Source organism: Macaca nemestrina, chromosome 1, assembly GCF_043159975.1.
Source record: "Macaca nemestrina isolate mMacNem1 chromosome 1, mMacNem.hap1, whole genome shotgun sequence".
Taxonomy (NCBI): domain Eukaryota; kingdom Metazoa; phylum Chordata; class Mammalia; order Primates; family Cercopithecidae; genus Macaca; species Macaca nemestrina.
The window spans coordinates 107,063,876-107,076,900 of record NC_092125.1 but is presented as its reverse complement, the minus strand read 5'-3'; the positions used below and the strand labels follow the sequence as shown (position 1 = coordinate 107,076,900).

At 44.5% G+C, this 13,025-nt stretch overlaps 1 protein-coding gene across 1 annotated transcript; it reads left to right on the top strand.

The window, feature by feature from the left end:
• The first annotated feature begins 9,852 nt into the window (after positions 1–9,852).
• On the top strand, positions 9,853–11,656 carry KPR (keratinocyte proline rich protein). Its single transcript, XM_011769420.2, has one exon. It carries the CDS (start codon positions 9,853–9,855, stop codon positions 11,590–11,592), a length of 1,740 nt encoding a protein of 579 aa, XP_011767722.2. The 3' UTR covers positions 11,593–11,656.
• Positions 11,657–13,025: the final 1,369 nt, after the last annotated feature.

Here is a 13,025-nt window from a genome sequence, read left to right as displayed (position 1 = left end):
TCATTAATCATTAGCATTTAAAATAGGGAGATTTTATTTAAGATTCCAGAAATTCAGCTTTCCTTCTAAAATCGAAAAATCTAGCATAATTGAACCTACCTTCTATCATCCTGACTAGCAGCTGCCCACCTTTAATAGGGCATTGTGAAAGTTTGGGTGTTTATCCCTTCCAAACCTCATGTTGATATTTGATCCTCAGTGTGAAGATTTTGTCCCACTCTGTAGGAGAAAATATTTTCTAATTCCTTCTCTTCTCTCCCCTCTTCTTCCTCTTTCTCCTCCTTTCCGTTTTAGAAGTAGATAATCAATCTGAGGCTGATGGAGACTAAGTAGCTTTCATGCCATTAGTAAGTTACTAGAGCTCAGATTCAACCCAAAACATGTCTAAATCTAAAGTCTATGCTCACAAGCTTGGTCAGAATCTTTTAAGATTCTGTTGAAAGGGGTTGAAGGGTGATATAAACAAGTGAAATAATCCAGGTAGAAGGATTATTTCACTTTTAATTTTAGCAAAGGAAAATAAAAGCACAAGTGAAATAACATAAGGAAATGTACACTTTGAATTACATTGTAGACATAGAAAAGAATAATGGAGAATTATAGAATGGCAAAATATTTACCTGTCTTAGTCCAAATGTGTCACTATAAAGGAGTATGTGAGGTCGGATAATTTAGAAAAAAAAATAAGGCTTATTGGGCTCACATTTCTGTAGGCTGAACAAGAAGCATGGCATCAGTATCTGCTTCTGGTGAGGGACTCAGGCTACCTCCACTCATGGTAGAAAGTGAAGGGGAGCAGGCTGTGCGGACATCACATGAAGAGAGAGGAAGCAGGAGAGGGGCGAGAGAGGTGCCAGGCTCTTTTTAACAACCAGCTCTTGCAGGAACAAATAGAGCAAGACCTTAACCCCCACCCCTACCAGAGAGGGCATTAATCTAGTCATGAGGGATCCTCCCCCATAACCCAAACATCTCCTGTTAGGCTCCACCTCCAACACTAGGGGTCAAATTTCAGCATAAGGTTTGGAAGGGATAAACACCCAAACTATAGCAATGCCCTATCTAAGGTGGGCAGCTGCTAATCAGGATGATGGAAGGTAGGTTCAACTGTGCTAGATCTCTTCATTTTAGAAGAAAATCTGAATTTCTGGAATCTTAAATAAAATCTCCCTATTTTTAAATACTAATGATTAATGACAGTATTATGAGGGAAACATAAAGAGCTGTCCATTTTGACTCTATGTGAGTCACAGAGTGCCAGATTATTATTTCTGCCCTGCACTGTACTGCCTTTAAGGGTTACTCCACAGTATACTATCTGCCTGGTGCTGCCTTCAAATACTGCTCTGCAGCATGGCTGAGCACCTGCTGTGCAGCCATCCACTTGCTCAGCTCAGGATGGGGAGGGAGCAGACACCCAAGACTCAGCAGTGCCTGTAGCTTATGGCCAGCATTTACCCTGAGTGTATTTGGGATATTTTAAACATCATTCTTGGATAGGTTTTTAAAAATATAATAATTGCCTTAATCCTCACAACAATCAGAAACAAGATTTAATTATCTCTGTTTTGCAGAAGAGTAATTTGATACTCAGGTTGGTTATAAAGGTTGCATAGCTATAACTACATGGCCTGGGATGTTAGACTCACCTCTGACCCCATGGGCTCATCCTTCTATAGAGTTGCCTCTATCTTTGAAGTAACTTAAATTACTTCAAGTTAGAAAACATTTCCGGCGGAGCAAGATGGCCGAATAGGAACAGCTCCAGTCTCCAACTCCCAGCGCGAGCGACACAGAAGACCGGTGATTTCTGCATTTTCAACTGAGGTACTGGGTTCATCTCACTGGGGAGTGCCAGACGATCGGTGCTGGTCAGCTGCTGCAGCCCGACCAGCGAGAGCTGAAGCAGGGTGAGGCATTGCCTCACCTGGGAAGTGCAAGTGGGAAGGGAATCCCTTTTCCTAGCCAGGGGAACTGAGAAACACAACACCTGGAAAATCGGGTAACTCCCACCCCAATACTGCGCTTTAAGCAAACAGGCACACCAGGAGATCATATCCCACACCTGGCCGGGAGGGTCCCATGCCCACGGAGCCTCCCTCATTGCTAGCACAGCAGTCTGTGATCTACCGGCAAGGCAGCAGCCAGGCTGGGGGAGGGGCGCCCGCCATTGCTGAGGCTTAAGTAGGTAAACAAAGCTGCTGGGAAGCTCGAACTGGGTGGAGCTCACAGCAGCTCAAGGAAACCTGCCTGTCTCTGTAGACTCCACCTCTGGGGACGGGGCACAGTAAACAATAACAAACACAGCAGAAGCCTCTGCAGACGCAAACGACTCTGTCTGACAGCTTTGAAGAGAGCAGTGGATCTCCCAACACGGAGGTTGAGATCTGAGAAGGGACAGACTCCCTGCTCAAGTGGGTCCCTGACCCCTGAGTAGCCTAACTGGGAGACATCCCCCACTAGGGGCAGTCTGACACCCCACACCTCACAGGGTGGAGTACACCCCTGAGAGGAAGCTTCCAAAGCAAGAATCAGACAGGTACACTCGCTGTTCAGAAATATTCTATCTTCTGCAGCCTCTGCTGCTGATACCCAGGCAAACAGGGTCTGGAGTGGACCTCAAGCAATCTCCAACAGACCTACAGCTGAGGGTCCTGACTGTTAGAAGGAAAACTATCAAACAGGAAGGACACCTACACCAAAACCCCATCAGTACATCACCATCATCAAAGACCAGAGGCAGATAAAACCACAAAGATGGGGAAAAAGCAGGGCAGAAAAGCTGGAAATTCAAAAAATAAGAGCGCATCTCCCCCGGCAAAGGAGCGCAGCTCATCGCCAGCAACGGATCAAAGCTGGACGGAGAATGACTTTGACGAGATGAGAGAAGAAGGCTTCAGTCCATCAAATTTCTCAGAGCTAAAGGAGGAATTATGTACCCAGCGCAAAGAAACTAAAAATCTTGAAAAAAAAGTGGAAGAATTGATGGCTAGAGTAATTAATGCAGAGAAGGTCATAAACAAAATGAAAGAGATGAAAACCATGACACGAGAAATACGTGACAAATGCACAAGCTTCAGTAACCGACTCGATCAACTGGAAGAAAGAGTATCTGCGATTGAGGATCAAATGAATGAAATGAAGCGAGAAGAGAAACCAAAAGAAAAAAGAAGAAAAAGAAATGAACAAAGCCTGCAAGAAGTATGGGATTATGTAAAAAGACCAAATCTACGTCTGATTGGGGTGCCTGAAAGTGAGGGGGAAAATGGAACCAAGTTGGAAAACACTCTGCAGGATATCATCCAGGAGAACTTCCCCAACCTAGTAGGGCAGGCCAACATTCAAATCCAGGAAATACAGAGAACGCCACAAAGATACTCCTCGAGAAGAGCAACTCCAAGACACATAATTGCCAGATTCACCAAAGTTGAAATGAAGGAAAAAATCTTAAGGGCAGCCAGAGAGAAAGGTCAGGTTACCCACAAAGGGAAGCCCATCAGACTAACAGCAGATCTCTCGGCAGAAACTCTCCAAGCCAGAAGAGAGTGGGGGCCAATATTCAACATTCTTAAAGAAAAGAATTTTAAACCCAGAATTTCATATCCAGCCAAACTAAGTTTCATAAGTGAAGGAGAAATCAAATCCTTTACAGATAAGCAAATGCTTAGAGATTTTGTCACCACTAGGCCTGCCTTACAAGTGACCCTGAAGGAAGCACTCAACATGGAAAGGAACAACCGGTACCAGCCATTGCAAAAACATGCCAAAATGTAAAGACCATCGAGGCTAGGAAGAAACTGCATCAACTAATGAGCAAAATAACCAGTTAATATCATAATGGCAGGATCAAGTTCACACATAACAATCTTTACCTTAAATGTAAATGGACTAAATGCTCCAATTAAAAGACACAGACTGGCAAACTGGATAAAGAGTCAGGACCCATCAGTCTGCTGTATTCAGGAGACCCATCTCATGTGCAGAGACATACATAGGCTCAAAATAAAGGGATGGAGGAAGATTTACCAAGCCAATGGAGAACAAAAAAAAGTGGGGGTTGCAATACTAGTCTCTGATAAAACAGACTTTAAACCATCAAAGATCAAAAGAGACAAAGAAGGCCATTACATAATGGTAAAGGGATCAATTCAACAGGAAGAGCTAACTATCCTAAATATATATGCACCCAATACAGGAGCACCCAGATTCATCAAGCAAGTCCTTAGAGACTTACAAAGAGACTTAGACTCCCATACAATAATAATGGGAGACTTCAACACTCCACTGTCAACATTAGACAGATCAACGAGACAGAAAGTTAACAAGGATATCCAGGAATTGAACTCATCTCTGCAGCAAGCAGACCTAATAGACATCTATAGAACTCTCCACCCCAAAACAACAGAATATGCATTCTTCTCAGCACCACATCTTACTTACTCCAAAATCGACCATGTAATTGGAGGTAAGGCACTCCTCAGCAAATGTACAAGAACAGAAATTATAACAAACTGTCTCTCAGACCACAGTGCAATCAAACTAGAACTCAGGACTAAGAAACTCAATCAAAACCGCTCAACTACATGGAAACTGAACAACCTGCTCCTGAATGACTACTGGGTACATAACGAAATGAAGGCAGAAATAAAGATGTTCTTTGAAACCAATGAGAACAAAGATACAATATACCAGAATCTCTGGGACACATTTAAAGCAGTGTGTAGAGGGAAATTTATAGCACTAAATGCCCACAAGAGAAAGCAGGAAAGATCTAAAATTGACACTCTAACATCGCAATTAAAAGAACTAGAGAAGCAAGAGCAAACACATTCGAAAGCTAGCAGAAGGCAAGAAATAACTAAGATCAGAGCAGAACTGAAGGAGATAGAGACACAAAAAACCCTCCAAAAAATCAATGAATCCAGGAGTTGGTTTTTTGAAAAGATCAACAAAATTGACAGACCACTAGCAAGACTAATAAAGAAGAAAAGAGAGAAGAATCAAATCGACGCAATTAAAAATGATAAAGGGGATATCACCACCGACCCCACAGAAATACAAACTACCATCAGAGAATACTATAAACACCTCTACGCAAATAAACTGGAAAATCTAGAAGAAATGGATAATTTCCTGGACACTTACACTCTTCCAAGACTAAACCAGGAAGAAGTTGAATCCCTGAATAGACCAATAGCAGGCTCTGAAATTGAGGCAATAATTAATAGCCTACCAACCAAAAAAAGTCCAGGACCAGATGGATTCACAGCTGAATTCTACCAGAGGTACAAGGAGGAGTTGGTACCATTCCTTCTGAAACTATTCCAATCAATAGAAAAAGAGGGAATCCTCCCTAACTCATTTTATGAGGCCAACATCATCCTGATACCAAAGCCTGGCAGAGACACAACAAAAAAAGAGAATTTTAGACCAATATCCCTGATGAACATTGATGCAAAAATCCTCAATAAAATACTGGGAAACCAGATTCAGCAACACATCAAAAAGCTTATCCACCATGATCAAGTGGGCTTCATCCCTGGGATGCAAGGCTGGTTCAACATTCGCAAATCAATAAACATAATCCAGCATATAAACAGAACCAAAGACAAGAACCACATGATTATCTCAATAGATGCAGAAAAGGCTTTTGACAAAATTCAACAGCCCTTCATGCTAAAAACGCTCAATAAATTCGGTATTGATGGAACGTACCTCAAAATAATAAGAGCTATTTATGACAAACCCACAGCCAATATCATACTGAATGGGCAAAAACTGGAAAAATTCCCTTTGAAAACTGGCACAAGACCGGGATGCCCTCTCTCACCACTCCTATTCAACATAGTGTTGGAAGTTCTGGCTAGGGCAATTAGGCAAGAGAAAGAAATCAAGGGTATTCAGTTAGGAAAAGAAGAAGTCAAATTGTCCCTGTTTGCAGATGACATGATTGTATATTTAGAAAACCCCATTGTCTCAGCCCAAAATCTCCTTAAGCTGATAAGCAACTTCAGCAAAGTCTCAGGATACAAAATTAATGTGCAAAAATCACAAGCATTCTTATACACCAGTAACAGACAAACAGAGAGCCAAATCAGGAATGAACTTCCATTCACAATTGCTTCAAAGAGAATAAAATACCTAGGAATCCAACTTACAAGGGATGTAAAGGACCTCTTCAAGGAGAACTACAAACCACTGCTCAGTGAAATAAAAGAGGACACAAACAAATGGAAGAACATACCATGCTCATGGATAGGAAGAATCAATATCGTGAAAATGGCCATACTGCCCAAGGTAATTTATAGATTCAACGCCATCCCCATCAAGCTACCAATGAGTTTCTTCACAGAATTGGAAAAAACTGCTTTAAAGTTCATATGGAACCAAAAAAGAGCCCACATCTCCAAGACAATCCTAAGTCAAAAGAACAAAGCTGGAGGCATCACGCTACCTGACTTCAAACTATACTACAAGGCTACAGTAACCAAAACAGCATGGTACTGGTACCAAAACAGAGATATAGACCAATGGAACAGAACAGAGTCCTCAGAAATAATACCACACATCTACAGCCATCTGATCTTTGACAAACCTGAGAGAAACAAGAAGTGGGGAAAGGATTCCCTATTTAATAAATGGTGCTGGGAAAATTGGCTAGCCATAAGTAGAAAGCTGAAACTGGATCCTTTCCTTACTCCTTATACGAAAATTAATTCAAGATGGATTAGAGACTTAAATGTTAGACCTAATACCATAAAAATCCTAGAGGAAAACCTAGGTAGTACCATTCAGGACATAGGCATGGGCAAAGACTTCATGTCTAAAACACCAAAAGCAACAGCAGCAAAAGCCAAAATTGACAAATGGGATCTAATTAAACTAAAGAGCTTCTGCACAGCAAAAGAAACTACCATCAGAGTGAACAGGCAACCTACAGAATGGGAGAAAATTTTTGCAATCTACTCATCTGTCAAAGGCCTAATATCCAGAACCTACAAAGAACTCAAATTTACAAGAAAAAAACAAACATCCCCATCAAAAATTGGGCAAAGGATATGAACAGACATTTCTCAAAAGAAGACATTCATACAGCCAACAGACACATGAAAAAATGCTCATCATCACTGGCCATCAGAGAAATGCAAATCAAAACTACAATGAGATACCATCTCACACCAGTTAGAATGGCGATCATTAAAAAGTCAGGAAACAACAGGTGCTGGAGAGGATGTGGAGAAATAGGAACGCTTTTACACTGTTGGTGGGATTGTAAACTAGTTCAACCATTATGAAAAACAGTATGGCGATTCCTCAAGGATCTAGAACTAGATGTACCATATGACCCAGCCATCCCATTACTGGGTATATACCCAAAAGATTATAAATTATGCTGCTATAAAGACACATGCACACGGATGTTTATTGCAGCACTATTCACAATAGCAAAGACTTGGAATCAACCCAAATGTCCATCAGTGACAGATTGGATTAAGAAAATGTGGCACATATACACCATGGAATACTATGCAGCCATCAAAAAGGATGAGTTTGTGTCCTTTGTAGGGACATGGATGCAGCTGGAAACCATCATTCTTAGCAAACTATCACAAGAACAGAAAACCAAACACCGCATGTTCTCACTCATAGGTGGGAACTGAACAATGAGATCACTTGGACTCAGGAAGGGGAACATCACACACAGAGGCCTATCATGGGGAGGGGGAAGGGGGGAGGGATTGCACTGGGAGTTATACCTGATGTAAATGACGAGTTGATGGGTGCAGCACACCAACATGGCACAAGTATACATATGTAACAAACCTGCACGTTATGCACATGTACCCTACAACTTAAAGTATAATAATAATAAATAAATTAAAAAAAAAAAAAAAGAAAACATTTCCTCTTTTTTATCACTCTGGTAAGAATCTGAAGCAAAGTGGAAGTTGGCAGATACAATCGTCTTTTAGGAGAGAAGATACCTTTGCCACTCCTCATCTCCTGACCATCAGGTCTTCTAGGGATGGAGAAGAAACTGTTTGGGTAATGAAGGAGGAAGAAAACAAGAATCTGCTCTTCATAGTCCTGAGACTTCAACACTAAGACAAGACACTCCCATACTCTGTAGGTGACGGCAAGGGCAGGTACACAGGGAGGGAACCGGCTGCTGGAATGCCAGCCTGGGTGATGCGCCAGGCAGATGCCAACCAGCTGTCTCATGGCCCAAGCCAGACCCAGAACCCTTTATATAAAGACAGCCCTCTTCCCAGATGCCTCAGCCTGAGCGACTGCTTGCCTGTGAGGAGGGTGAGTCCAGGAACTGGATCCTGGGATTGGGGTGGGTGTGATGTTCGAGGGAGCCCAGGTTCATAGTAGTGAGGCACAAAGAAGGGTGAAGCTAGGAGCCGGGGAGGGCAAGGAGTGCATCAACCTGAGGAGAAAAGTCTGGTGAGCTTTTAGGAGACAGAAGCATAGCTATGGAGTTTATGAGATGAGCTAGGGCTGTGACTTCAGTGTATTTGCCTTTGATAACCCTGACCTTATCCTCAGGTACCATTTCCCCTCATAATCTTTCTGGAAAAGCCACATTAGCAATTTACACCTTATGAGCAAAGTTGTGTGTGGAAGGGTTACCTTCCCCAGGGAAATAGATAGTAGGTATTCTCTATAAATTGAAAATGGAAGGTTTGAACCCTCATCAGGAGCATTTGAGGAGCTTATTGAAAGGCGTTTTGTTGGATGAGCCTGCTGTCAAATGATCTTGTTTTGCTGGTCAGTGGGCTGCCTGCAAATCCACATAAACACGTGGATCTGGGACAAGCAGTGGAGTGAGGCTGCCCTGTGCTCTCCCCGGCTAAGCGTGGTGTCAGGGTATATGCCTGCAGCTCTCAAGTCAGGTCTGCAATGCCCCAGTTGCATAGATGATTAAGTATGGCAGAATGTCCGTCTTCTGATTAAGAACCTTGGACTTTCTGGCTTACTCCATCTTGGGTAACTCCACTTTGCCTCTAAGAGGAGCTGGGGAAAAACATTTCTGAGGCCTGCAGGCTGTCACACTTCAGGTGATTAACAACAGCAACCTGATTGGGCGAGTTACCATGGTGGTCAGAGTCTTTCCAAGGCTGGTGTGTTTTGCATGGGAAAGCTTTGCACGTGTCATGTTTAAATGAATTTATTACAAAACATTGTGTCATGTTTAAATGACTTTATTTCAGAACATTGTGTCATGTTTAAATGAATTTATCTAAAAACATTGAATATAAAGAAACAAACATTTAATGTTGGGTTTGAGCTGCCCACTTTCCAGTGAATGCTTTGACATTATGTGAATGCAGATGGTGTCGAGTGCTTATTCTCATATGTACATTTTTACATATTTGCACATGTATGTATACTGCCAGTGCACATGTATGAGTAAATCCTAGCTCCTGTGGGAGTGGAGTTTCCACTTTGGGCTACAGCCTTAGGAGCATGTTTTATCTCTACTTCCTGTAGGGCTGCTCAGACCACATTGGATGTGAGAAAGTGTGGAGACAAAAAGAGAATCCTTTTGTCATCAGTGCCCTCTTGTTCTGGGCATTGGTAGATCCACTCCCAGGGAGATCCTGGACACCTGCAACCCTGGATGTGCACAATCAAGCCCTTTGACAGACTCAGGGCAGGTTTAACAGATTAATCCTGGGTCCAACTAAGTCAGGACACTTGGGTGAAGGTTGAGGGTGGAGGAGGAAAAGCTAGGGAAAATGAAGGGTGTCTTCCTCTAGGTCCCAGCCCTCCCTCTCCAACTCTCATCTTCTTGACCCTGGTCTCTCTGCCCTCAGGTCACGCTCGACTGGCTGCATCAGAACCATGTGTGACCAGCAGCAGATCCAGTGCTGCCTGCCGCTCCAACAGTGCTGCGTCAAGGGTCCCTCCTTCTACTCTTCTCACTCCCCCTTTGCCCAGAGCCAAGTGGTGGTTCAAGCCCCTTGTGAGATGCAAATTGTGGAGTGCCCTGCACCATGCCCAGTTCAAGTTTGCCAGGTGACAGACCAGACTCCATGCCAGTCTCAGACCACACAGGTGAAGTGCCAGTCTAAGACCAACCAGGTGAAAGGCCAGGCTCCATGTCAGTCTAAGACCACCCAGGTGAAGGGCCAGGCTGCATCCCAATCTCAAACTTCCTCTGTTCAAAGCCAGGCTCCATGCCAATCTGAGGTGTCCTACGTGCAGTGCGAAGCCTCACAGCCTGTTCAGACTTGCTTCGTAGAATGTGCTCCAGTTTGTTATACAGAAACTTGTTATGTAGAATGCCCAGTCCAGAACTATGTACCCTGTCCAGCTCCTCAGCCTGTCCAGATGTATAGAGGGCGTCCTGCAGTGTGCCAGACTCAGGGAAGGTTCTCCACCCAGTGCCAGTATCAAGGCTCCTACAGCAATTGTGGCCCCCAGTTTCAGTCAAGGGCTGCCTACAACAGCTACACCCCCCAGTTCCAGTCGCGGCCTTCCTACAGCAGCTGTGTCCCTCAGTATCGGTCCCGGGCTTCTTTTAGCCCCTGTGTGCCCCAATGCCAGACCCAGGGCTCCTATGGGAGCTTCACTGAACAGCACCGCTCTCGGAGCACCAGCCGATGCCTTCCTCCTCCTCGGCGGCTGCAGCTTTTTCCCCGCAGCTGTTCCCCACCAAGACGTTTTGAGCCCTGCTCCAGCAGCTACCTGCCATTAAGACCCTCTGAAGGTTTTCCTAACTACTGCACCCCACCCCGCCGTTCTGAACCCATCTATAACAGTCGCTGTCCTCGACTACCCATTTCAAGTTGCTCTCAGAGACGTGGCCCCAAGTGCCGAATCGAGATTTCCTCCCCGTGCTGCCCCAGGCAGGTTCCCCCACAGAGGTGTCCTGTTGAGATTCCTCCCATCAGACGCCGCTCCCGGAGCTGTGGCCCGCAGCCCTCCTGGGGCACCTCCTGCCCCGAGCTGAGGCCACACGTAGAGCCACGTCCGCTCCCAAGCTTCTGTCCACCACGGCGTCTTGACCAGCGTCCAGAGTCACCACTGCAGCGATGTCCACCTCCTGCTCCACTTCCACGTCTGCTCCCAGAACCATGCATAAGTCCAGAACCACGCCCGCGTCCTCTACCACGACAACGTTCAGAACCTTGTTTGTATCCGGAACCACTTCCAGCACCACGTCCAACACCGCGGCCAGTTCCCCGTCCTCGCCCAGCGCAGTGTGAGATTCCAGAGCCACGTCCACACCTGCAGCCCTGTGAGCACCCAGAGCCTCGTCCACGGCCAGAGCCAATTCCCCTGCCAGCCCCCTGCCCAAGCCCAGAGCCCTGCAGGCAGCCTTGGCGCAGCCCCAGTCCGTGCTGGGGCCTAAATCCAGTTCCATACTCAGGAGACGTAGGCTGTCATGAGTCTAGTCCACACCGCCTAGACACCGAAGCTCCCTACTGTGGCCCATCCAGTTATAACCAGGGGCAAAAGAGTGGTGCTGGCTGTGGGCCTGGTGATGTGTTTCCAGAGAGGAGGGGTCAGGATGGCCATGGAGACCAAGGCAATGCCTATGCTGGAGTGAAAGGGGAAGCAAAGAGTGCTTATTTTTAAAGGAAAGGTGACTGACACAACCCTGTCTCCTGCCTCTGAAAATGTTGTTCCTCCTGTTCCACAATTTCCAGTGCACTCTTGTTTGAATCTCTCCAGAGATATTCAGAGACTCCCTATTACAAAGGTGATGTCCAAACTCCTTTGTCTATCATCCAAAGATTCACACCTGGGTTTCAGATGCCTCTCCAGCCTCACATGTCACTCCTCGCCTGTACACATCCTCAGCTCTAGCCAGACCAGTCTGGCCATCGGGCACAGCTTGGGTGTTTCCTGGGCCATACCTTAGATGACCCTGCCTCCAAGCCTCTGCTCACTCTTCCCCCCTCTTCCTAGACCACTTCTCTTCTCCTCCCCAGCTTCTGAAATCCAACCCATCTTTCACTGCATCCTCCGCACTACTTGGTAACTGCCTGGTGATATCTCTTGAATTGTTATTTCACTTTACAGGCATATCTTTCTTATCTGCCCAACTAGGTTCTAAACTCCCAACTGAGTGGAGTCAGAGAATCTCTAAATCTCAGTGTCTATCCTGGGGCTGGCTGCTGCTTAGCAAGGCTTGTGGGTTGGTAACTTGAACCATGTTCTGTCCTGATGCTCAACTGTAGGAACTGAGGTGAGAGGAGGCCACGTGACAATAAAGATCATCATGTACTCACTGCCTGAGTCCTGAGTCATTCCTGCTTTTATTCCTTGACTTGCTGAGATGAGGTTTTTATTGTTGCTATTTTAAATTGTGATAATAAAACACATGTAACATAAAATTTACCATCTTCACCATATTTAAGCATTCAGTTCAATGGCATTAAGTACATTCACATTGTTTTGCTACCAGCACCACCATCTGTCCACAGAACTCATCTTGCTGAATTAAATCTTCATCCATTAAATAATAACTCCTCATTCCTTGCTCCTTCTAGCCCCTAGCAACCACCATTTCTGTCTCTATCAATTTGATGATTCTAGGTAGCTCATATAAGTAGAAAAACAGTATTTGTCCTTTTATGACTGGCTTACTCCACTTAGCATAATGTTCTCAAGGTTTATCCAAGTTGTAGCATGTGCCATAATCTCCTTCCTCTTCAAGGCTGACTAATATTCCATTGCAGGTACATACTATATTTTGTTTATTTGTTCATCAGTGGATGGATGGGCACTTAGGTTGCTTTCACCATTTTTCTTGTAGTAAATAGTATTGCAATGAACATGGGTATACAAATACTTCTGTGAATCCCAGATTTCAATTATTATGGATAGATATCTGGAAGCGGGATCACTGGATCGTAAGGCAATTTTATTTTTAATTTTCTGAGGAACTGCTATACTATCTTTCATAGTGACTACATTATTTTACATTCCCACCAACAGGGTACAAGTCCTAATTTCTCCACATCCTTGTCAACATTTGCTATTTTCTGTTTGTTCTCTTGTTTTGG